At 45.4% G+C, this 25,521-nt stretch overlaps 3 protein-coding genes across 9 annotated transcripts in view; 1 reads left to right on the top strand and 2 right to left on the bottom strand.

Moving 5' to 3' along the window:
* Positions 1-14,572, bottom strand: part of CCDC30 (coiled-coil domain containing 30) — a 502,866-nt gene extending 488,294 nt beyond the window's left edge. For 2 of the 5 annotated variants that reach the window (XM_083162762.1, XM_083162764.1), the window contains exon 1: positions 13,969-14,568. In XM_083162762.1, the coding sequence (XP_083018888.1) occupies positions 13,969-14,019 (51 nt within the window). In that variant the 5' untranslated portion in view covers positions 14,020-14,568. Of the gene's footprint in view, positions 1-13,968 lie in introns of all 5 variants that reach the window. The other 3 variants (XM_083162765.1, XM_083162761.1, XM_083162763.1) reach the window with 3 other exon arrangements.
* On the bottom strand, positions 493-2,052 carry LOC146042358 (uncharacterized). Its single transcript, XM_083162334.1, has 2 exons — positions 1,862-2,052; positions 493-1,789 (listed from the first exon to the last, which is right to left on the bottom strand). The coding sequence occupies exons 1-2, from the start codon at positions 1,933-1,935 to the stop codon at positions 493-495; spliced, it is 1,371 nt and encodes a 456-aa protein (XP_083018460.1). The 5' UTR covers positions 1,936-2,052.
* A 3-nt stretch (positions 14,573-14,575) lies between the features above and the next one.
* UTP3 (UTP3 small subunit processome component) overlaps positions 14,576-25,521 on the top strand; it is a 101,201-nt gene continuing 90,255 nt past the window's right edge. The window contains exons 1-3 of one of the 3 annotated variants that reach the window (XM_083162767.1): positions 14,576-14,717; positions 14,888-15,169; positions 18,009-18,093. In XM_083162767.1, the coding sequence (XP_083018893.1) occupies positions 15,000-15,169; positions 18,009-18,093 (255 nt within the window). In that variant the 5' untranslated portion in view covers positions 14,576-14,717; positions 14,888-14,999. Of the gene's footprint in view, positions 14,718-14,887; positions 15,170-18,008; positions 18,094-25,521 lie in introns of those variants that run through there. The other 2 variants (XM_083162766.1, XM_083162768.1) reach the window with 2 other exon arrangements.

The following is a 25,521-nucleotide window of genomic DNA, read 5'->3' as shown; positions in this document are numbered from 1 at the left end:
ACTGAAAACCTCAGAAACTTTCTGTACCATCGATTGATCGGAATGTGGTAATAGGCATCCTTGAGATCTATCGATGCGAGGTAGTCTTCTCTTCTTATCCCCATCACAATAGAACTCAAGGTCTCCATCTTGAACCTTATCTGTTTTATATACACATTCAACTCCCTCAGGTCCAGAATCGTTCTGAATGAGCCATTCGGTTTCCGTACCAGGAATAGATTTGAATAGAAACCCTTTCTGCGTTCCTTCTCTGGCACTAACTCTATGGCCCCTGACTGTAGGAGTTGATTGATTTTTAAGAACAGCGCTTTTCTTTTTTCTGAAAGTCCTGGTATCCTTGATTTCATGAATCTGTGATGGGTGGGGATTTTTTCGAATTCTATACAGTAGCCCTGTTGTATTATGTTCAACACCCAGGTGTCTCTTATCATCATCTTCCAACACTCCGTGAACAGCATAAGTCTGGCCCCAATCTTCTTCACCTGAAGATAGTCATAATTTTCCCTTTTGGCCCCAATCCTTTTCTGGTTGATATCGGCCACGAAAATTTTGTCGAAAGGGCTGCCTGGAGGTATTAGCATTCCCTCTCTTGTAATACGTCTTGCCAGGGCGGTAGGTCTTCGCCTCCCTATAAGCTTGTTTAGATGAGGCCGGGAAGTTGAAGAGATTCCTCTTTTCCTGGGGTAATCGGACTGACTTTCCCCCCGAAATCCTCTGGATCATAGTGTCCAGCTTGGAGCCGAAGAGGAATTTGCCTTCAAAGGGTAAGTTCGTGAGCTTATTCTTTGAATTAGCGTCCGCATTCCAAGGCTTAAGCCATAGAGCCCTACGCCCTGTTACACCTGCTGCCATAGCCTTGGTTGCAAAGGACACCCCATTTGGTGAGGCTTCACACATATAGTCGATGGCCTTTTGCATGACTTCTAAATTTTTGAGAAGGTATTGTTTTGATATCTTTTCCTCCACATCCGTTTTCAGATTGGAGGCCCAAAGTCGAACGGCCCTAGCAACAGAGGCCATAGCCACGTTGGCTTTCAGGGAGCCTGCAGAGGCTGAGTGTACTTTACGGAAAGAATTTTCAATTTTTCTGTCCATGGCATCCTTAAATGCCGCCGCATCTTCAACTGGTATGGTAGATTTTGATATGATTTCTGCCACCGCTGCATCTACCTTGGGTAAGGTACACCATCCCAGTAGGTCCTCATCCTTAAATGGGTACATTTTTTCTACCCTATTACCCAAGGTAAACTTTTTGTCGACATTGATCCACTCCTTATTTATCATGTCTCTCACCATCTTGTTAAGTGGGAAGGTTCTCCCTTTCTTATCTCTGTCCTCATATAAGGGGTCTCTGTCCGATGAGGAGGCCGCCTCTTTGAAATTCATGGCTTTGTAAATATTTTTCAGCAGGTTTTCTACAAGCTCTAAGTTAAATGATCTGACATCTTCTACTTCACCAGATTCGTCAGACGACTCCTTAGCTTCACACTCAAACTCATCAGAAGAATCCTCTTCAGGTGTAAACTCTGCTTGTACTCTAGACCTTTTAGTAGATTGACTTTGAGCAAATTCATTCTTAGAAACAAAATTCTGCTTCATCCATGCCATTAACTCTTTAAGCATTTCCGACTGTTCTGGCTTCTTTGCCACTTTAGACTGTGCCATTTCACACAATTCACATACTGACTTTTTCTGACTTGAAGCAAAGGTCTGATCACATGTCATGCAAACTGCTTCTATGAACTTTTTCTTTGCTGTCCTCTTCTTGTGTACAGGAGAGACAGGCGCACTAAAAATGTAGAGAAAACTACACTCAATATCTCAAAATAACAATACTGATGCCCAAAACCAAAGGGCTTACCTCACTGGGGCATCATCCGGCTTCTGGGGAGAAGGCGCTTCCATGGTCAATACTGCAGCGTTTCCAAACAGCATGCAAACACACCAAGCAGATAGACGCCATGATAGAAATCACTGCTGGCTATTTAACTGTTCCCTGTCCGCCCTCTGTGCTCAGCACGGCGAAGTGGAACTAAAACCACTGCCCAGCGTTTCCGGTGGGACTGGATTCAAGACGCACCCAGCATCTGTGGGCGGAAGTGACACGTTACCGGCACTTCCGCCCCTTCTGCCTTATCTTCCAGCATGTGTAGCCGCGGCTTTACAGCGGGGCTGTGCACAGTCTCCCCAGCAGACCCGTTTTTTCCATACACCAGCATGCAGTGTATGGCGTCCGGACCAGGTACTGCCATGGCAGGATATCGCGTGCAAGGAGACAAATACCGCTGGCCTCCTGCACCTTCTTCTCCCCGGGGAGCCACCCCATTCAGCTCCATGCTGCTCTGAGGTAACCCTGCTTTAAACAAAAATAATCTGTCCTACTCTGTCTACTTCTATACGGAGACAGGAAAAAAGATGCAGGGGAGGTGAAGGAGGGGTCCATTATACCCAAGGTGGGCGGTCCCAAGAGAAACCAATCCTGTCTGTTCTAGTGGGGGAAGGGAATATCCCAATGTATGGCTGCCATGGGGATCGTAGAAGAAAAACAATCTGCTGTTTCCTTTGGGACCCAAAAACGGGTCACCTTCCTGCATGTCTGCTAAGGGAAGGTCTAAAACTTCTCTTATTGCTATAATAAGAGGTTCCAGGCCCCTGAGGGATGATTGTAAATCAGGGATCATAGCCCCGTCATCCACATTATCATCTGTGTCGTCACCCGTCTGAATCAGGCAACATGGCGGCCGCAGCACGCTTCCGTGACTGGCCTGTGGTGGGATTCATATTGTCCACCCATGCGGCTAGAACTGATAAGTCCTGCTGCACCTGTTTGGTCTGCACTGTATTTGCAGCCAATTGAGTTGACACTGTCTGCAGCATGGTTTTAATGCCTGCAGCCCACTCAGGCTCCTGAGAGTCTGATTGTGAAGTCCCACTGATCTGGGGTGAAACCCCTGTTTGAGTGGACATGCACTCTTCACAGGTAATCTGTGAGGTGGACTTAGGCATAAACTTGGTGCTGCAAATGAGACAGGTTAATTTCCTTACCATGGTGAAGGAATAAATAACCACTTTCCACAAACACACCACAATCACAATGAAATATATACAAAATCAATGTGCAGTGTATAGCAGCTATATATGTGTGAGCTCTATCACTGAAAGTGTGTAGCTTAAAAAGCCCGTGGGGGAGCGCTCAGATTACACTGAGGAGACCAGCACACCCTGCACAACCTGAACTCCTATTTAGGAGTTGGTACAACGCACAAAACACAGTACAGTGTTGATTAATTAAGCGATTCAGCGCTAAATACACTTGCTGTTTTCTGCAGATTTCCTCTGTCCAACACCTCACCGCTGAGGAGTGATCTGGAGGCAGTAATGGCACCCAGGGAGAAGCAGGAAGTAGTGTATGCGCGCTCAGAGCCTCTGGTCTCGCTCCGCTGAAGCCCCGCCCCCCTGGTGATGGCGCAGGGGCTTCACCGATTTTTATACTGGCGCTGGCTGTCAGTTAATGGCGCCCTTGCACTGAACAGCGTTTTTGGTGGGATCTGCCCTGGTAGCCCAGGGACTGTCACCCGCAGCCAGTCTGTGACGGGGGGACTGCGCAGCCCCTGTGCAGGGTACCGCGTCTGCCACCGCCGCCATCTTGCCGCACGATGATCTGGGGTACCCCACTGTGGGGACCCCGGTTTCTACTCACCACAGACGTCTTCGGACTGTGTCAGGAGTGTGCGGCATGCTGGGGGTGAGTATCACTGCAGCGCAATGCCCGTGAGTACAAACACCCACTCAGGACAGTGGTCCTGCAGCAGGGACAGCTCGGTACTCTCTGGAGCTCCAGCAGTGTGCATCCTCTCCTGAGGGCACATTTTTCTAAACTGGTTCCTGGGTGGGGAATCAGAGGGGAGGAGCCAGTACACCCAGCTTCAAAGTTATAGATGTGCCTGTCTCCTGCGGATACCCTCTAATACCCAATGTCTTAAGACCATTCCCAGTATCCCATAGGACATTAGTGAAAAGCGGTTTTCTGACAAGCTGACAAATGACCTGTCCACTAATGACCCTGTATCTGTGTGGAAAGGAATGCAATCTATAACCAGCTACAAGAAAACACCCAAAGCCGCCGCCATGTACCAAGATCTAGCTGATGAGCTGAACAACTTCTATTGCAGGTTTGAAAAAGTAGTCCACTGTGAACCAAACCATACCCTCTGTGCTGCCCCAAATGTCGACAGCCAACTCCAGTCACTCCAGGTCACCCAAGTAGAGGTGGAGGAGATGTTCAAGAGGGCCAAACCAAGGAAGGCGCCAGGTCCTGGCGGGGTGTCACCATCTGCCCTGAAAGTATGCGCGGGTCAACTTGCCCCCATATTCACCAGGATCTTCAACAAATCACTGGAGCTACGCAAGGTTCCCTCCTGCCTCAAAAGCTCCACTATTGTTCCAGTCCCCAAGAAATCAACTATTACAAATCTGCATGACTACCGGCCGATAGCTCTGACGTCTGTGATCATGAAAACATCTGAGCGCCTGGTACTGAACCACCTGAAAGCTGTGACTGGCCACCAGCTAGACCCCCTCCAGTTTGCATACCGATCTAATCAATGCGTTGAGGACGCAGTCAACCTGGGCCTGCACTACATTCTGCAGGTTCAATATGGGTACAGCAAATATCAGATTCAATAAAATAACTGCACCTTTCCTTATTCCCTTCACAATGATTTTTCACATTTTCTGTTTTTCGTTTTTCTGCAACCCCTTTTTTTATAAAATAAGTTTATTGTCACACTCACCATGATTACAGGAGCTCCCAAATGGGGAAATCTGGATATCCAATAAGGACAAGGCAAAGATATAAGCCACTAGTCAAATACGAACAGAACCAAAACAAAACAATAGGACCACAAAAGACATAAAACACTAGGAAGTGTAATAGCATCCCAGAGAAGTTCTCTATATAAATAAGAAGATAAAAAACAGAAGGAATAACTATCTCATACAGATTCCGGCCATAACAGCACACGGAATACAACTATAACACCAATTGATTTTCATAAGAAATATACAATCTGGAAACCCCAGCCGTGACCCAGGATATGATAATATATCGAGAAGAACATACACACAAAGGTGGTAATATAATTTTAATCTCTAAAGAAATAAACGTAAAAATACGGATTTAGGTATACAATATACAGAGACCCGGGCAGTCAAAACAAGAGAACTAGCCGAGATCGGGAATACAGAACGCTGATTGGTCACCTGGAATCACGTGATGGGCGCATTACGTCAGGCGCGGATCACGTTACCAGGAAGTAAGGCAAACTAGACGGAGACCCCGCCAGATAGTGTAAGACGCAAGGAGAGTCAGATTGGCCCGTACCAGACCATGTGACCGCAAGAACACGATTTGATTGGAAGAATGAAATGAATAAATATAGCCCCAAGGAGGGCAATCGGTTGGTCTTGAAAAAGCCTTATTAGGTGAAACACGTGTCGAGCTCTCAGAGCCCGCCCTCTAGCTGCTTGTTATGTTATAATTTGTGTATGATTTAATTTGGGGAAATTTGTGTGTGTGAAAACGGGGAACAGTGTTAGGCTGTATACCTAAACAGGGGCATAACTGATGTATCCAGTATCATCTGGCTCATTAATACACATGACTCAATAGAAGTGCATGTAACAGGGAATAGCGCTACTGCCTACCCAATTAATAGAACCACAGTTAGCCCATATAAACTGGCAGCAAAAACATCAAGCCAGACACGTTGTCACTTATGATTGCATATGTACAGAAATAGAAAGTATCACTGTAAAAACTCCTAAAGAATATCACGGAGCTCCAACTGCCGGTCCAGGCAGGGGACCCTGATATAGTTATATATAAAACCAAGTGATAAAACTCAATAAATTAATTAATAAATTAAGAATGTGACACGTGAAATAAATGGTGTATGGCGACAAACCTACCAAAAAATTGGTATACTATCTAACCAACAAATACATAAGGGAAACTATAACAGCACTCCTATTGCCAGGTTAGGCAAAAAGATCTATGTGTAAAACTTATAGGTAACAAACTATATTGTAAACGTGACACAAGTAAAAACTACACACAGAAATCAGAGATCTTGGGACTAGTTAAAATCCCTTACTCCAATTGATGCACAAAGTGGATACTAAGGGGGAAATTTACTAAAGGAAATTTGTAAAAAATAGGTGTATTTGTATCCAGAAATACACTTAATTTTGACATTTACTATACCGAAAATACGGCAATTCGTATTCGTATTGATAGCACATCAATACGACTACGAATTGCCATATTTTCGGGATAGTAAATGTCAAAAATAAGTGTATTTCTGGATACAAATACACCTATTTTTTTACAAATTTCCTTTAGTAAATGTCCCCCTAAATATCTAATAGGAGTGCAATAAACGTACAACTATACACATACATTAAAGCTTTCGGTACTCTTTACCTAGAACGGCGCCCATCGCGACCATCGAATGCACTAAAAATCGGGTGCGACGCGATGCCCGCGATGGCCACGATTTCCCATAGGGACCAATGTTAAAAATGATTGGACCCAATTTTAGTGTTCAATGCCTCAATGCCCGCAATTTTTACATAGGAAACAATAGTCACCGTGAACTGTGAAATGGCCCCCACAATTGTTAACGCCACCCCACGATCAACGTCAACCCGAAGCGTGGCGAGCGCAGCGAGCCCGCGAGGGGCGGCGGTACGCGTCCTCCGACCTTTTCATGCCTTCCAATCCACGTCGGAGTGGAGTTGAGAATAGAATAGTGTAGCGAGCGCAGCGAGCCACCGAGGCCCGAAGCGTGGCGAGCCCCACGAGGGGACGCGGATACCTTCACAGTTATACGCGTCCCCTCGCGGGCTTCACAGGTGTCCGTGGCGACGCGGACACCTCTGAAGCCCGCGAAGGGACGCGTTTACCTGAGAAGGTATCCGCATCCGCTCGCCACGCTTCGGGCCTCGGTGGCTCGCCACACTATTCTATTCTCAACTCCACGCCGACGTGGATAGTAGGGCATGAAAAGGTCGGAGGACGCGTACCGCTGCGCTCGCCACGCTTCGGGTTGACATTGATCGTGGGGTGGCGTTAACAATTGTGGGGGCCATTTCAGAGTTAAAGGGCAGTATTAGGGCTCTGTGGCCCATTTAACATTGTTTCCTATGGCCAAATGGCGGGCACTGAGGCATTTAACAGTAAAATCGCGGTCAATCACCGTTTTAACATTGATCCCTATGGGAAAATCGCGGGCATCGCGTCGCACCCGTTTTTTATGTACCCGCGATTTTTTACCCCCGACGCCCGCGATTCCAATCGCGGGCGCCGTTCTAGATAAAGAGTACCAAGCTTTCTTTTCCCTGACTGAATAATACAATCCCTAGTTCTGAATGAACTTGAAATAAAAAGTTACAAAGAACATTAAACGTAACACCTAACACACACACTTCTCCCCATAAAATTGGCAACAATAATAGCCAGTATAAATCCTCAAGTAAACACTTAACGGCAATAATATATTTGCAATTATAAACAGACCCAGTGAATATCCCCGTAAGAAAAGTAAAAAACTATTACAGTGCAGCAAGAGGCGGACTCTAATACAATTTTTAACAAAACTATCTTTTCACTTTTTTCTCATTTCCTTGTATGAGCACTATGGCCCTTATTCTGCATCGTGCGGTACGGCCCGCGTGCGGCCGTACCGCCGATGTTTTTAGTCTGCACATGCGCAGAGGTCAATCTGCGCATGTGCAGCCCCATTCGCCGCAGACGTATTTCGTCCGCCGCAAAGGGGGCGTATAGGGGCGTGAGGGGCTTCATACCCTCATTTCCCTATGTATACGCCCCGCGTTTCATGGGCGTTCCCATGCAAACGCGGGGCGTATGCATGCAAATGAGGGTATGACGCCACTGATGGGGGCGGAAAGCTGACGTCGCCGGATGTCAGCTCTCAGCCCCCATACAAGCTAACACACGGACGATTGTCCGTGTGGTCTCAGCTTGCGGGAGCTGCTGTGGCGTGCGGCCCTGCCTTCGATGGTCGACGACCATCGAATGCAGGGGGCAGCTCCCACCATGGTGGAGGCGTACGCCCCACCATTTTTATGCGGATCGCCAGCCGTCCGTGTACGGACGGCCGTGGCGATCCGTCTCGTGGGCGGGGATTGGTTTGTGCGGCCAGAGCACCGTGTGCGGCTCTGGCCGCACCAACCAGAATAAGGGCCTATGTCCGAATATGTGTGATTTTTTAAACTCTTTATTTCACCTAGAACGATTCATTCCCCTAGTTCCCATATAAATAAAGGAATCACAACAAAGGGATATTTTTAATAATAACTTTATTAAAAGTCAAAATTTGATAGAACCTATAAATAAAACCAATCAGGATACAGATTAATAGCAATCCTTTCTAGTGTGCACTCAACCAGCGTAACTACTTTCCTGCACAATTCTCTGTGCTACCGTTTTCCTACATTCTGAAGCACCTAATTATGCCTGGTACATATGCAAGGGTCCTGTTTGTTGACTTCAGCTCGGCTTTCAACACAATCATCCCCAACATCCTCCACTCCAAACTACTCCGCCTAGGAGTCCCTGAAGCTATGTGTTCTTGGATTGTGGACTTTCTGAATGATAGAAAGCAAGTTGTGAAAGCGGGGGAATTCACCTCCCAAGTGCGGTCCATCAGCACAGGAGCCCCCCAGGGCTGTGTACTCTCACCCCTGCTCTTCTCCCTGTACACCAACGACTGCACCTCAGAGGCGCAATCAGTAAAGATAATCAAATTCGCCGATGACACTACCGTCATTGATCATATCAAGGACGGGGACGAATCGGCCTACAGACAAGAAGTGGACCGATTGGCCCAGTGGTGCAGCAGCAACCATCTAGAGCTCAACCCACTCAAAACTGTTGAGATGGTAGTGGACTTTAGGAAAGTTGGCTGTTGGTGTTCCTCTGCTAACAATTGCTGACAGTGTGGTGTCGCTAGTGGACTCCTTCAAGTTCCTTGGAACCACAATCTACCGGGACCTTAAATGGGGGCCCAACACTGATACTATTGTTGGAAAAGCGCAGCAGAAGTTATTCTTCCTTAGGCAACTGAGGAAGTTCAACATCTCACAGAAGCTTCTGCTCCTCTTCTACTCTGCAATTGTGGAGTCTGTACTGTGCTCCTCAATACTGGTCTGGTACAGCTCCGCCAGCGAGAGAGACAAATGCAGACTCCAAAAGGTAGTCAGAACTGCAGAGAAGATAATCGGGACAGACCTTCCCTCTGTCCAGGACCTGTACCTGTCCAGAGCAAAAAAGCAGGCAACAAAGATAGTCAAGGACCAACTACATCCTGGCCATGGCTTGTTTAACCTGCTGCCATCAGGCAGACGCTACAGGGCTATTCCCACCAGGTCCACCAGAAGCCTAAAAAGTTTCGGTACTTATGTATTATCTGGGCTCCCATGTTAAATGCACCCCATTTTTTCATACCCCTACTATCCAACTACGCATGGAGTTGATTTTATATAGTGTGGCGAGCGCAGCGAGCCACCGTGCCCGCAGCGTGGCGAGCGCAGCGAGCCCCGCAAGGGGACGCGGTCTCATAAGAAAAACGGGAGCCCAGATATTACATAAGTACCAAAGTTTCTTTCCTCAAGCGGTACATCTGTTGACACATGAACTCATGAACTCCTCACTGTCCAGTCGTGCCATAACCCCTTGTACATAATCTAACAAGGTGTCCCCTCTGAATAACTTTCTATATGACTATACATGTTCCTCCACCTGTTTATATTGTTTATACTGTATGCTGTTAACTTGTTACCCACCTGGCTGCTGCACAGCGAACCGAAAACAAATTTCTAGTATACGCAAGTATACCTGGCCAATAAAGCTGATTCTGATGCTGATATGAAATAACCTGCTCTTCACCTCTAAATGGGGGTTCAAGAGATCGGCACACTGGTGGCCACTAAATTTCCTGTACTTTATTATAAAACTTAAGAATATTCTCAAACATGGGCTACTGGTATCTATTTTACAATTACAATGACCAACAAGTGAAGTAACGTAAAGATTCCACCAAGAACAATACAAAGAATTAAGAAAATAACTCTTAAGTCTTTGGGAAATGGTCAGCATTATTATTATAATTTTATTTATAAGGCGCCACAAGTGTTTTGCAGCGCCATACAAAGGAACAGTACAAGGAGACAAAACCTGGCATAACATTGAATAAATAACAAAAATAGAGTACAAATAAAGAGCGCCACAGTTCAGCTTAAATATAAGTAGTGACTCAATCAACATACTATAAGAGGCTTGAGGCCAATGATGGAGATGAGTAAGCGGACGAAGATGGTCACTAAGTGTTTGAGTATGGGAGAGCTGTGAGTGAAATGTGAAGAGAAGTGGGCTTTGACAACAGGAGGGAAGAGGGCCCTGCTCGGAGGAGCTTACAATCTACCAGGAAGGGGAGACAGACAGATTACAAGAGGTGCAAGCAAGTAGGTGGTGGCTAAATAGCAGGATATAAACAGGCAAGGGGTCGGAGAACCAGCTAGTTCATGCAGTAGAAGGGTACGCTTTGATGAATAGGTGAGTTTTCAGTGCCCGTTTGAAGCTTTGCAAGGTCGGGGAGAGTCAAATGGAGCGAGGGAGTGCATTCCACTAAAGGGGTGCAGCACGGCCAAAGTCCTGTACTCTAGCATGGGAAGAAGTGATCAGGGTGGAGGAGAGACGACAGTCGTCAGCTGACCGTAGAGAGTTTGAAGAGGATTATGTAGGGGAATGGGAGCCAGTGCAGATTTTGTTGAAGGGGAGTGGCAGAATTAGAGCGGCGGGAGAGGAAGATAAGCCTGGCTGCAGAGTTGAGGACAGATTGGAGAGGAGCCAGTTGGGATCGAGCGAGGCCGGTGAGGAGAGCATTACAGTAGTCAAGCCGTGAGATGACCAGTGAGTGGATGATAAGCTTTGTTGCACTCTGTGAGAGAAAGGGCCTGATGCGAGCAATGTTGCATAACTGGAACCGGCAAGAATGGGCCAGGGCTTGGATATGGGGTGCAAAGGAGAGGTAGGAGTCGAGAGTGACACCCAGGCAGCGGAGTTGGGGAACGGGGGAGATTATGGTGTTGTTAACTGTGATAGAGATATTAGTAGGGGGCATAGCTCTGGGTGGGGGAAAGATAATAAGTTCGGTTTTGTCCATATTCAGCTTCAGAAATCGCTCAGACATCCAGGAGGAGAGGGCAGAGAGACAGTTGGAAACCTGAGAGAAAACAGTGGGGGACAGATCAGGAGAGGAGATGTAGCTTTGGGTGTCATCAGCATAGAGGTGATATTGGAAGCCAAAGGAGTTAATGAGTGCACCCAGAGAAGAGGTGTACAGGGAGAACATAAGGGGACCAAGGATGGAACCCTGAGGGACCCCGACAGGAAGGATGGAAGGTGGTGAGATGGAGCCAGAGGCAGAGACTGAAAAGGAACGGTTAGAGAGGTAAGAGGAAACCAGTTGAAGACCGTGCAAGAGAGGCCAATGTTTTGGGGTGTGTGGAGGAGGAGAGGGTGATCCACAGTGTCAAAGGCAGCAGATAGGTCCAAAAGGAATAGCAGGGAAAAGTGACCCTTGGATTTGGCTGACAGCAGGTCATTGGTGACTTTCACTAGGGCAGTCTCAGTGGAGTGAAGTGGGTGAAAGCCAGATTGAAGGGGGATTAAGGATGGAGTGGTCAGACAGATAATTGGTGAGAAGCCTGTAAACCAAACATTTTAGTATTTTAGAGGCAAATGGGAGAAGAGAGATAGGGCGGTAGCTTGTGGGAGATAAAAGGGTCCAGGTTTGTTTTTTTAAGAATAGGTGAGACCAGAGAATGTTTGAAGGGTGAGGGAAAGATGCCAGTAGAAAGAGATAGGTTAAAGAGGCGAGCAAGGTGGGAGCAGCCAGTGGGGGAGAGGGAACTGAGGACACAGGAGGGGAGAGGGTCCAAGGGACAGGAAGAGGGGGGAGAGAGGATGAGATGAGGGAGCGGACTTCCTCAGCTGTAGTAGGGCAGAAGGATGACAGAGTTGGGTAGTTGGGGGGGGAGGATGATTGGGGTGGGTGGGCAGCAGAGGGGTATGGGAGGAGATATCATGTCGGATTATCTCAATTTTAGAGAGGAAGAAGGAGGCAAAGTCAGTGGCAGTGAGGGATGAAGGGGGAGGGGTGGTGCAGGGCGAAGTAGAGTGTTGAAAGTTTCAAAGAGACAGCGGGGATTGGAGGAATGAGAAGAGAGGAGAGATTTGAAAAAAGATTGTTTGGCAGAGGAGAGAGCAGCGCTGTAGGAGAGAATAAACTTGAAATGGAGGAAGTCTGCCAGAGAGTGCGATTTCCTACAGAGGCATTTAGCAGAGTGTGCACATTTTTGCAAGATTCATGTTATTTTGTTGTGCCAGGTTTGGGGTTTAGAGCATCGGAGGGGGATAGTGTGTAGGGGGGCTACAGAGTCGAGAGCAGAGGTGAGAGAAGAGTAATAGAAAGAGGCAGCCTGGTTGGGGCAGGTCATGGTTGAAAGAGGAGAGAGGAAAGTCTCCAGGGAAGACAGGACAGTAGGGTCAAGAGACCCGAGGTTACGTCTGGTGACTGTGGGTCTGGGCAATGAGGGGAGAGGGGAGGATGAGAGGGTGAAAGAGAGCAGATTGTGGTCAGAGAGTGGGAAGGAAGAATTAGAGAAATCAGAGAGATTACAATGGTGGGTGAAGACTAGGTCAAGAGAGTGTCCGAGATTATGAGTGGGGGTGGAGGTCCATTGAGAAAGTCCAAAGGGGGTGGTAAGGTCAAGAAGATTAGATGAGGCAGCATTATTGATGTCAATAGGAATGTTAAAGTCACCGAGGATGATAGAGGGGAGGTCAGAGGCAAGAAAGTGTGGAAGCCACGCAGCAAAGTTATCAAGGAAAGGGAAGCAGGGGCCAGGGGGGCGGTAGAATATAGCCACAAGGAGGTGAATGGGGTAGAAGAGGTGGATAGTGTGTGCCTCAAAGGTGGAGAATGTGAGGGAGGGCTCAGGTGGAATGACGCGGAAGGTGCAGTTGCGGGAGAGGAGGATACCCACTCTTCCACCCTGGCGGCCATCAGGTCTGACCGAGTGTGTGAAGGAGAGGCCTCCATAAGAGAGGGCAGCAGGGGAGGTAGTGTCGGAGGTGGAGTTCCAGGTTTTAATGATGGCGAGAAGCTTAAAAAAGTGGGAGATAAAGAGGTCGTGGATAGTCGGGAGCTTGTTGCAGATTGATCTAGCATTCTAGAGAGCACAGGAGAAAGGTAGGGAGGGGACAGGTGAGATAGGAGTTAGGTTGTGTGGGTTGTGGGTGCATGTGGGAGGTGTGGAAGTTGAGAGGAGGTGAGACTTGACAGTGAGGACTGGATCGAGGAGCCATATTTATGTATAAAGTTGTTCAGAGTAGTGATGTAGAATGAGGTTGGAGTGGCCTAGAATGAGCAGTGAGAAGGTGATTTACTGGAAGCGTGGAGAGCCTACAGGAAGTATAGTTCAGCATTAACGAAAGCATCAAAATAATCTATAATAATGTACATTGGGGGAAATTTAATAGGATGAGATTCAGAAAGTGAGAGATTTGGGGCCAGATGTATCAAACTTCAAAAAGTGGTAAAATTGAGAGTGATCAGCTTCTACCTGTCATTTTTCAAACCCAGCCTGTAACATGGCAGGTAGGAGCTGATTGGCTGGTCGTTTATCACTCTCCATTTTATCACTTTTTGAAGCTTGATACATCTGGCCCTTGGTAAGAAATCTCCACTTTTTTTAAAGCGGAAAACATTTGCCACTTTAAAAAAACTGGAGATTTCTTACCAAATCTCTCATTCTCCGAATCGCTCATCCTATTAATTTCACCCTCTGTGTTCATACAGAACAACAGGTGGACATCGTTACCTTATCCATGATAGTGTTATCTCTCAGCCTCCAGACCCTCACAAGATCCATCCACAGTAACAGCACAATGATGGAGGCCAGGCTTCATCAAGGTCCATGTCTGGTGCCCACAACAAGGGGAGGCAGGGAGGAGAGTGAGGGCAGGTGTACATGACATGGGGCATGGGCCAGACGAGGACATCTGCGAGTTTGGCTGGCAACCACTACTCATCTCATGGAAGTAATCGACACCATGGTGGCAACTAGCTTCGCCTAACTGAATGCCCACCCGCCTCTCGCAGAAACTGCGCCAAAGACCAATATACTCGACTGCAGTTCAAAACAGCTTTCCATACTCCGGACCCATGTAGGAGCCAGGGAACAGCTAGTTCTATCTCTAAACAGGAGCCAGAACACTCCTATCCGTCATTACACTGCAGCCTCACGCAGGCTGATTAATAAGATAAATAATGCTGGGACATAGATAGATGTCCTCCTGACCACTGCCGCCGGCGGTACTTCCCTTCCCCCTTATCTCCATGTATAGAGAGACGACTGGTCGTTATAGCAACAGCTTGGTGCCGTCGGTGTGCACCAGGAAATACCTCCCGCGACAACAACAACAATGACAAAACATTCCCCATGCGTGTCCTTCAGCCCTGCTTACAATTAGTTAAAGCGTGAGCAGCTCACTCCGTCAGGAGGAATGTGCTAAGCATCGTAGAGTGATTAAGTAATTGAAGTGTTTAAGACATTCTAACGCTCCATAGGTATATTTACAGCTTATATGTAAATAGATAGATGGAGATCCATCATGTTTATTTTCCATTATTTTTTTCTATTTCATTATCTGTTTCTGTAGATGTACTTAGCTACTGTACTTGGAAGAATATTTTAATAGTAACAAAGTCAAATATAATGTTTCTCATTTATTACTTAGTGATCCAAGCCATCTCTGTGATCCTATCTTGCCTGGCCTTGATAACATGAAGACAGCAGCCGGACTCCTCGCCTATCGCTGTGAGATGTGAATGCTATAAGTGTTATATGTGATGATCATCATGATTGTACCTCACGCTGCGGAAAGGGATTCAACATCCTATACTTCCTGTTTTAGGAGAACGGCATTTTGTACGCACAGGAAGCGGGGAGGGGTGTATTTGTATTATAGTGGGAGTGGAGGTGGAGGCTGGAGAAGGAGCAGCATGGTGAAGACACGCAGGTAATTCTTAACTCACGGTACTCCATACAGTGCATAGTTGTGATTGTTACATGCATGTCATACGCTGCCACTTGCCCCCTGGCATAGAGCATATGTGCATTAGTGACCTGAGGCCTATTTATTACTTTACAGGCTATTTCATGTCCAAGGCCAGGCAAAATAAACTTGATAAGTGTGTGGGTCATAAACTTTCTTTAATATATTATATTATTTCATATATTAACTAAGTGGTCCAACTTAATTCAATTGATTTACTTTATGTTGTGAAAAAGAAGCTATAGCTTTAATATAAAGTGAATAAGATGCTACTTCAGCCTTGTTAAAGCTGCCTCCTGTATTTTGGTGTCTATTCCAGCACCCTATACCTTTTTAAAATCAATGCATGTATGCTTTCCTGCCTGGTGTGTAAAGGGAGACACACGGAGAACTTTTAATAGGAGATTTTGACTAGATAGTCAAAATCTCCTAGAAGGTTAGCCAAAATCTCCCTATTTTTCTCCTGCTAAGTCAATATTGTCTAGCAGAAATTGCTTAGTATAGATTGACTGACTGTGCAGGCAAGGCAATTTTGACTAGATCATAGACTATCATTACTTAGGCAAAATCGCTTAGGCAAAATCTCCAGTGCATATAACCAAAATCTCCCAAAATTGCTTAGTCAAAATTGTCCATTAGTCAAAATCTCCCCGTGTGTACACCCCTTAACTCTCGGCTGTTGTGCTTCTAGCACATTCAGATCTGTATTTCAGTGGGTAGATACTGTGCTAGAAGCACCGCAAGCAGATAGTGCCACCCAAGCCAGGAAAGAGCAACTACATGGATATTGAAAGGTGCAGGGTGCTAGATTGAACACTATGTGAATATCAAAATAAATATGAAATATTGTTGTTGTTTATATATATATATATATATATATATATATATATATATATATATATATATATATATATATATATATATATATATATATATATATATATGTGTGTATATTTTATTTACAGTTTCTTCTATAGCGCAGCAGATTCCGTTGTGCTTTACAATAGTAGACAGTGATAATACAAACTAGGTAACAACAGACAGACTTGGAGGTAGGAGAGCCCTTCTACAAGCTTACAATCTATAGGAATATAGGAGGGAAACATAAGGACAGGCACCAGTAATAGCATAGTAGTCCCACCAAGTTAAAAGTCCAGAAGGGAAGCTATATAATACATAAGTGCCTCAGAGAGTAATGCGTGTAGAACTTAAATATGATAGGCTTGCCTGAAGAGATGAGTTTTCAGGGAACACTTGAAAGTTTGGAGGCTAGCGGAGAGTCTTATTGTGCGTGGAAGGGCATTCAATAGGATGGGAGCAGCCCGATGAAAGTCCTGTAATAGTGAATAGGAGCTAGTGATCCGTGCAGAAGATAGACGCAGATCTTGTGCAGAGTGGAGTGGTCGAGATGGGAGATATTTTGTGATAAGTAAGGAGATATATGCTGGTGCAGTATGGTTATAGCTTTATATGCGAGTAGAAGTGTTTTATATTGAATACAGTAAGATACAGGCAACCAATGGAGGGACTGGCAGAGTGGATCAGCAGACGATGAGGAATATCAGCCTAGCAGCAGCATTTGAAATGGATTGCAGTGGTGAGAGTCTGTTCTTGAAACTAGGAGACTATTGCAATAATCAATGCGGGATATAATGAGTGCATGGATGAGAGATTTAGTAGTGTCTAGTGACAGATTGAATGTGCGGAAGAAAGGACAGTTCAGAGTCGAGGATGACCCTTAAGCAACAAGCTTATAATAGCTTATAAAATAATGAGCGGTTGCGTTCACTTCCAACTGTGTCTCATGACTTTGTCGACATTCGGGTCAAAAACCAGTGAAAAAAACCCATGTCGACTTAACGCATGTGTCGACCTTGTCCCATGTCGACCTAGAACCCTGTCGACCTTGCTACCTGTCTACCCAAAGGTGTCGACCTAATGACTGTCAACCTATATGTGGCTGATAAAATGATCCACACCCGTTCCCATATCCAAATTATTCAGAAAACTATAGTTTCTGAAATGTTTTTTTTGTGTGTGTTAGTTAGTATGCAAATTGTTTTATGTTTTGAAACCTTGTTTTATACCAAATAAAATATATTAATATTTCATGTGTTTGATGTGTTTATACAGCATAAATGCATTGTGTTCACACCTGGGTCCCGTCCTCAAAATACCTCTTTGCTCCGTATTCAATGCGGCCGGTAAGGTGGTTAACAGCGAGGATCGCCGAAAACAAGAGACTCTCGCCGTTTAACCCCCGTACCGGCCGCGCACCGTGTTCAATGTTCCGGGGGAATCCTCGCTGTCAGATGATGGCGAGGTTTTCCCCAAACAGCAAGTCCCGTGGCTAATGCAGGGAGCCCGCTGCATTTAGCGGTGAGCCTTGCTGTTTTGACAGCCGCACACGCTGTTTCCACGCCGCTGCAAAAACCAAGCAACGTGGAAACATCGGGTGCAGGGGGTCAGTTGAATGCTGACCGTGCGAGCTGTGACAGCGAGCAGTCACCACTGCTCACTGTCACAGCTTGCAAAAATGATTGATTGTACCCCATTGAAATATAAAAATATTTTGAAATACTGAATAATTTATCCTAAATGCTTTTTGTCCTGAGCATTTTGGATAAGGGATACTCATCCTGTACTTGTATTCTACTGTGGGCACACCATCAATTCATGACCTTTTTGAGATTTTATCATATGGATATATGACTGCGTATTGTTGCTTTAATGGTATAATTATTGCAAATGTCCTGTGCAGAACTAAGATACATTTTGGATATAATATATGTATATGTTGCAGAAACCAGCGGTTTAAGAAACCTAAGGTGGTTGAAGATGTGTATGATGCATCCCTGGCCAAGGCACATGTGCCATCAGCTAAAGAGGTAATTCTAAAACATTTGTATCTGTAAACCATAACCTGTATATACTCTCTCACACACACACACACACACACACACACACACACACACTAAAAATTCTAATATTGTAGAAAGAATGCACTATTCATTTGACAGTTTTTGGTACCTACCTTTCTAAAAGAAATAAGCCAACTGATTTTATAAGCTTTGTAACAAAATGCTATACCTAGCTATATAATATACTAAAGCCCCGTACACACGGGGGTAGATATATTGCTGAGCAATATATTGCTCAGTGTCCCCTTTTCATCAGCGACCAGAGATGGTGCCGCAGAGGTAATTAGCTGGTCGCAGGAGACCAGCGATTAGAATGGGGCTGAAAACGGGAGCGCGCACCCGGCGATTTATCGCCGGGGCACACTCCTATCACTGGGAATATGGTCGCCAGCGACCATATTCCCAGTGATTTCAGCCCCTATCGCCCCCGTGTGTACACAGCTTAACACTATGAAAATAAACTACAGCTACATTAGAGGCACACAAACTGCTTTGAGACGACAAATATTATAAGTGTCCACCGATTTAATAGATATGCAGGGGGTTATTCAGACCTGATTGCTGGGCTACAAATTCTGATCCTGAATAATTATCGATAGACTTTGCAACGACACTCTTAATCACAATCCATTTACAAATTGATTGACAGGAAGCCATGGTTTGCAGGTGGTAACCAGATGTTTTCTGGGAGTGTCAGGGAAAACGCAGACGTGCCCAGGTGTTTACAGGGTGGGTGTCATCCACTCTGGCCCCGATCAGCCTGATTAAATTGCACTGGCCAAGTAGGTCCTGGGTTACGCAAAAACTACACACAGTAGGAAAAATCATTTGATGGTGAATGAGTTGTGAATGGATTGGTGGGTTTTCCATGACATGTGTAGTGAGCTCAGATCTGAATAAGGCCCAATATTCCTTTATGCCTGTGAGCTTAACATCAATAGTGGTTTAACTTCGAGGGGATGTTAAGGGATGGTATCCAAAAACATTTGGAACTGTCAGTCAGTAATGAGTGCACCTGTGAGGTGAGCAGGAAAATGTGACCTTTTGGTAGCTCTCGAGGACTGGAGTTGGCTACCCTTGGTCTAGATTGTTGCTAGCTTCTATGAGGGAGTTAGCAACAATCTAGACCAGGGGTAGGCAACTCCAGTCCTTCGAGAGCTACCAAAAGTTCACGTTTCCCTGTTCACCTCACAGGTGCACTCATTACAGACTGACACATTTTAAAAGATCCACAGGTGGAGCTGAATACTTCACTTGTTATGTGAGTAGACATGGAAGACGTTAACTGTTGGTAGCTCTCAAGGGCTGGAGTTGGCTACCCTTGATCTAGACAGTGGAAATGCTGTAGACGTGGTCTTCCTGCATTTTGCCAAGACTTTTGTCACTATCACATAAGAGGCTAATAAATAAATTGGGAAGAACTGGGCCTTGGTGTAAAAATTTGTACATGGGTAGGAAACTGGCTTTGGGATAGAGAACAGAGAGTGGTTGTAAATGGTTTCAAATATGATACTAGTACTAAGTGGAGTGCCACAGGGGTCGGTGCTAGGGCCTATTTTATTTAACATTTATTAATGCTTTTGGGGTGGGTATACTCAGTAATGTCTCGATCATTGCTAATGACACACAACTGAGCAGGATAATAAGAAGAGACATGGATGTATCTACGCTTCAGAGCGATCTAAATAAACTTGATGAGTGGGCAAAAAAGTGGAAAATCAGGTTCAATGTGGATAAATGCAGGGTTATGCATTTTGAGGGACATTGCCAGTGTGCTAGTTATAACAAATGTAGTATCGTGTTCTAAAAGTAGCGCCACCAAACGTGAACTTTCCACCGTGGATATATAATAGAACCACTTTCCTCTTAAATGTCCATATAGCTTCCTGTCTTTATCTTTTTATCAAACTCTCTGTAAAAACTTCAAACAAAACCAAAATAGTGCAATATTGTCTGTACCAAGTATTTATTTTATGGGAAAAGCTGTATACACACAGTGCAATATATTGCTGAGCAGGAGACTCTGCTGGGGGAGCTGCAGAGGGAAACGGCTGATCCTGCGACCATTAGGAGGCTGAACACTGGAGCGTGCACCTGCCGATTTATCGCTGCAGTACAAACAAATGGCTGGCAATATGGTCGCTCAACGACCATATTGCCAGCTATATTGCACCGTGTGTACACAGCTTTTAGAGTTTGCACTCACTTGCAGTGTTAGATCAATAGGCATATCTGTCCACATTTGTGGATATTAAGCATCACTGTTCTTTATCCTTAACTTCCATATGATGAGACTAAAAATAACTTTAAATGCAGAGAAATAGTGCAATATTGATTCTTAACAACACAACAAATTATTCATAAATGCACTCACAATTTTAATATTCGTTTTAAATCTTTTAAAATTGTTGTGTTAAGAATCAATAACGCATATTAAAATTGTGAGTGCATTTATGAATAAATTGTTGTGTTGTTAAGAATCAATATTGCAATTTCTCCTTCATACTTCATGGCAGCCATTACATTGGGGGTTTATCCCCTTCTCTCTCCCAATTAGACAGGTAGTTTTTTCCCCTAGGACCCAGCTCCTCCTCTTCCTCTTGCTATATAACCGAGCACCTCCCCTTAGACCATAGTCTTTTTCCTGTCTCCTCTATCTGTAAACAGGTAGTTAGATTAGTGTAGAGACATGACTAAAAGACCTGGCAGCGAGGGGTGGCGGTGCCTTACCCTATATATGTGGTCCGAAGCCGGCGGCATGGATCTGTGCTCATGGGTTGGCGGAGCCTGTAACCCGGTATCAAGGAGGTATGGGACTCACCTAAAGCCTTTAAGTGCAAGAGCCATGGCGCAAGTATGGTGAGTCCAGAGCACGAGAGAGCGGCATCAGCATGCTCCCCCAGGCTGGCGTCTGTTCCAGGAAGCAGACGCCGGAGGGGAAGTGAAGCGAGCTTCCGGCGCGCGGTCTGCGGTGCATAGGCAGACCGCGTGCGTTCCACTGACAGGAAGCGTACGGCGCTTCCTTGCTTGGCGTCCCGTGTGAGACGCGCGGGCGGACGTGACGCATATGCGACGCGTCAGCACGCGGCCTGCGTTCCAGCGCGGGTCGCGTGCGTTCCACAGGGCGGAAGAACAGTGTATATATAGCGCCTGGCCGGTGTGACAGGCGCTGCTGCTTCTTGTCTGCGTGGTTGCTCTGTGGAGACTCGGCTGCAGTATGGAGGGAGCCTCTCCTAATGTGAATACACCGCTGCCCAGGTAAGTCCTCAGTGAGGACTGGTTATGGTACTTTGTTGCTGGTCAGTCAGTTAGTTGTCTTTTTCTTCTGTTTTAGTGTGCCTGTTGTGGCCAAAAAGAAGACAGCTAAAAAGCGATTGGATAAGATTTGCCCTGAGTGTGACAAGTCGTTTATTGGAGAGGATGTATTATGCAAATGTTGTCTTCAGAAGAAGGAATCTGCTTCAGTGTCTAGCCAGATATCAGAACTTAGGGAATGGATGGAGAAAAATTTTGTCTCTAAAAAAGAATACTCTGGCAATAAAAGGTCTAGGTCTCAGACCAGTTTGGATGTGGACGATGATGTGGGATCAATAGGGGCCGGTTCTGATGACGGCACAGGTGGTTCCACGGCCGAATCTGGAGAAGTGACTGAAGACGAGCGTTTGTTTGATTTAGGTCTTGTGGAAGTGGTGTTAAAAAACTTATATAAGACCTTGAATTACAAGCAGCCGGTTAAAACGGAGTTGGACACTCTTTTTGAAGATAGGTCAAGGAAAGGCAGATGCTTTCCTGTCCACAAGGTAGTCAAAGACATACTGATAAAAGAGTGGAATAATGTGGACAAACGTGTGGGGTCCTTTAAAAGGGTTGAGAAAATGTTTCCCTTAGAAGATGAGGAGTTTCTGAAATGGAGCAATGTGCCCAAAATTGATGCATCTGTATCTGAGGTCACTGCCCGCACGACTATTCCGTTAGAGGACGGTGCTTCCCTGAAGGACCCTATGGAAAAGAGGATGGAGAGTGCTCTGAAACGTTTGCATATATCTACCTCTGTGTCCATGAAGGCAGGCGTAGCCATAGCTTCTCTGTCACGAGCATTACGCATATGGTGTGCGGCACTGCAGGATGATATGCAGGATAAAACCTCCCGAGATCATATGAGCAAAAGCCTGGCTCAGATACAAATGGCCATAGATTATGTATGTGAGGCATCGCTGGACATGCTGGACTTTTCGGCCAAATCTTTGACCTCAGGAGTAGTAGCCAGAAGGGCACTCTGGCTGAAGTCATGGTCAGCGGACTCACACTCCAAAAATAAACTGGCCACACTTCCGTATGAGGGGGCTTTTCTCTTTGGAAGTAAGCTTGACCAAATGATTCAGAGGATGTCGGGGGGTAAATCGGTCAGGTTACCCCAGGACAGGAGAGGTAGATTTAATGCCTACTCCAATAGGCAATAATTTAGGCAGGCCAGGTCTTACAGACCAGGTAGGCCTTTTCGTGACAAATACGCATCAGGTACGTCACGAGCGTTTTTTCGCCAGTATATTAAAAAGAGAGGCGAAAGCTCTAGTACAGCCCAGAAGCAGTGACGCCAGGGGCGCTATGGAGCGGATTCCAGTAGCAGGAAGACTGTTGGAATTTGCTCACGTCTGGGAGCACAACGTCTCGGACAAATGGGTCTTAGAGATAGTATCTCAAGGATACCGGTTAGAATTTCTGTTAAAGCCGAAATGGGCAAAGTTTTTAAGTTCCAATCTTCCCCTATCAGAAGCGGAAAAGGAGGTGTTGAAGTCAAGCGTGCAGGATCTGATCGACACAAAAGCAGTCGAAGAAGTTCCGTTAAAAGAAAGAGGACTGGGGTATTACTCCCGGTTGTTTGTTATAAGCAAAGCCTCAGGCGGGTTCAGAACCATCCTCGACTTGAGGGGTCTGAACGATCGGCTAAGAAAAAAGAAGTTTCATATGGAAACGACCAAGTCGATCTTGATGGGAATCAAGAAGGACGATTATCTGGTAGCAATCGACCTGAAGGATGCGTACTTTCATATTCCCATCTTTCCAGCCGACAGAAAGTATCTAAGGTTTGCCATAAAAGAAAGACATTTCCAGTTCACATGCCTGCCATTCGGGCTAACCTCATCACCCCGGGTCTTCACGAAGGTTCTGGTGGTATTAATAGAAAACCTAAGAAGGCAAAAAGTGATGGTGTGGGCATATCTAGACGACATCTTGATAGCAGCACAGTCCGAGGAAGAAAGTGTACGAGCAAGAGACTACACCATCGAGTTTCTTCAAAGGCACGGTTGGATGATCAACTGGGAAAAAAGTCGTCTCACTCCGTCAAGAAAGATTCAATTCCTAGGCATCATGGTAGACACCGTCTCTTTCCAAATAGCGCTCTCAGAGAAAAGGTGCGAAAAAGTCCAGCAGCTGATTTCTCTTATTCACAGCGAACCCCGCGTGCCCTTAAAAACGGCAATGAGTTTGCTCGGGATGATGGCTTCAGCAGTAGAAGTTACGCCTTGGGCAAGATGGAGAATGAGGCCACTGCAATGGTTTCTCCTGAGGTTCTCACGAGATCATACGCCACTAGATCAAGCAATAAGGATCCCAAACGCAGTAAAGGTCTCCTTGAATTGGTGGAGCTACGATCTGTTAAGAGAAAGAAGATGGTCCCTACAAAGTCCGTCATTCGTAGTGATAACTACAGATGCCAGCGCCTCAGGCTGGGGGGCGCATGGGGTAGGAAGATCGTGCCAAGGAAGGTGGTCAATGCAAGAAAAAAACTGGTCCTCGAACCACAGAGAGTTGAGGGCAGTGTGGCAAGCGATAAAATTCTTCGCGGACGACATAAAGGGGTCACATGTGCGGGTGTTCTCAGACAATGTCACGACAGTCTCTTACATCAACCGTCAAGGAGGCACAAGAAGTCGGGTGTTGTTGGAGGAAGTAGAGAATATAATGTCTTGGGCCGAAGTAAATCTGCTGTCTATTACAGCCTTACACATTCCAGGAGAAGAAAATCAAGCAGCAGACTTCTTGAGTCGCAATACATTAATTCCAGGCGAATGGGAACTAAAGCAGTCAGTCTTCCAGCTCATAGTGGAAAACTTCGGCATGCCAGAGATCGACCTAATGGCAACATCGGTCAACAAAAAGGTTCCCCGGTTCTTCTCACGATACCCAGCACGCGGGTCGTGCGGAGTCGACGCCCTATCTCAGGAGTGGAGCTATTCCCTAGCCTATGTGTTCCCACCATTTTCTCTCATCCACAGAGTGTTATGGAAGATCAGATCGGAGAGATGTCAGGTGCTGATAGTTCTTCCATATTGGGCCAGAAGGGCTTGGTTTCCGATGCTAGAGAGCATGGCGGTAGCCGGACCTCTGTTTCTGCCAGTGTCATCAGACCTTCTGTCTCAGGGAGAAAGAAGGGGTTGTGAGGGAAATCTGCACTAAGTGGGGTTATTTTAATTTTCAAATATATTCAAGACGCGGATAGTGGATTGGGGATATAACTGACTATAATTAAGGAATAGCTTCCAGTATTCGCATTACAAACAAACTACTGCCTGTGGCCTGAGGTCTGATGAATGTAATGGTCAGTGGTGCACCCCCGAGTTTATTGTGAATTTGACAGAGAAAACAAAAGAGAAAAGAAACTCGGGTGGGGTGCACTCTAAATACCCCAATCACAAAGTTGTTCAAAAAATACTATATAATTAAAGAATTTTTATTGTGTGTTTTTTTTAAATATTGCTGAGTGTTTGTATAACCAAAACTTATAAGCTGATATTGGCCTAAAAAATAGGTCAATAATTGTTGATTAATAATCAATAAATTTAATTTGAATCTGTCCTGGCGATTTATTTAATTTTTTCAGGATTTATCTTATTATGCGTACAAGTGCTGAAAAAGCTGACCATCATACATCCTTATTGCCTCTATCCAAAAGGCAGTCTTAATTTAGTCTCAATCAGTATTGAGATAAGGATTATAATCATGGGTCAGCATAACTCAAAATTTCAGAAAAAAAAGCAAAACATAATAATAACTTTTAAATACGCATAAAAAATCATTAACTTAGTGTGCAGTACTTTTTAATTACATGAATTTTAATTTTTTGATTGTAAGCTTGACTCTCCCCTGGCTGCTATACCTAGTACAATTTACTGGTACACTTGTCCTGTAGTAAGAATTGGCAACAAAACTGTCACATATTACAACTACTGATATACTTTGTAGCAAAAGGCCTTGTTTAATACAAGGAGCAGGTCACAATTTAATTAACACTATCCACAATGCAAGTTTTGCCTGTCGCACAATGCTGATAGATCAAAAGCATATGGATTGTATATCATGAAATATATAGCAGTTATCTGTGGTACAATTCAC

This window comes from Crinia signifera, chromosome 19 (genome assembly GCF_055691185.1).
Source record: "Crinia signifera chromosome 19, ASM5569118v1, whole genome shotgun sequence".
Taxonomy (NCBI): domain Eukaryota; kingdom Metazoa; phylum Chordata; class Amphibia; order Anura; family Myobatrachidae; genus Crinia; species Crinia signifera.
Note: the sequence above shows the minus strand (reverse complement) of the source record. Positions and strands in the feature narration are given on the sequence as shown.

Coding starts and splice junctions, on each gene's coding strand:
- LOC146042358 (XM_083162334.1), bottom strand. CDS start 1,935: ATGCTGTTTGGAAACGCTGCAGTATTGACCATGGAAGCGCCTTCTCCC. Junction 1,790..1,861: donor CCGGATGATGCCCCAGTGAG/GTAAGCCCTTTG, acceptor CTACATTTTTAG/TGCGCCTGTCTCTCCTGTAC.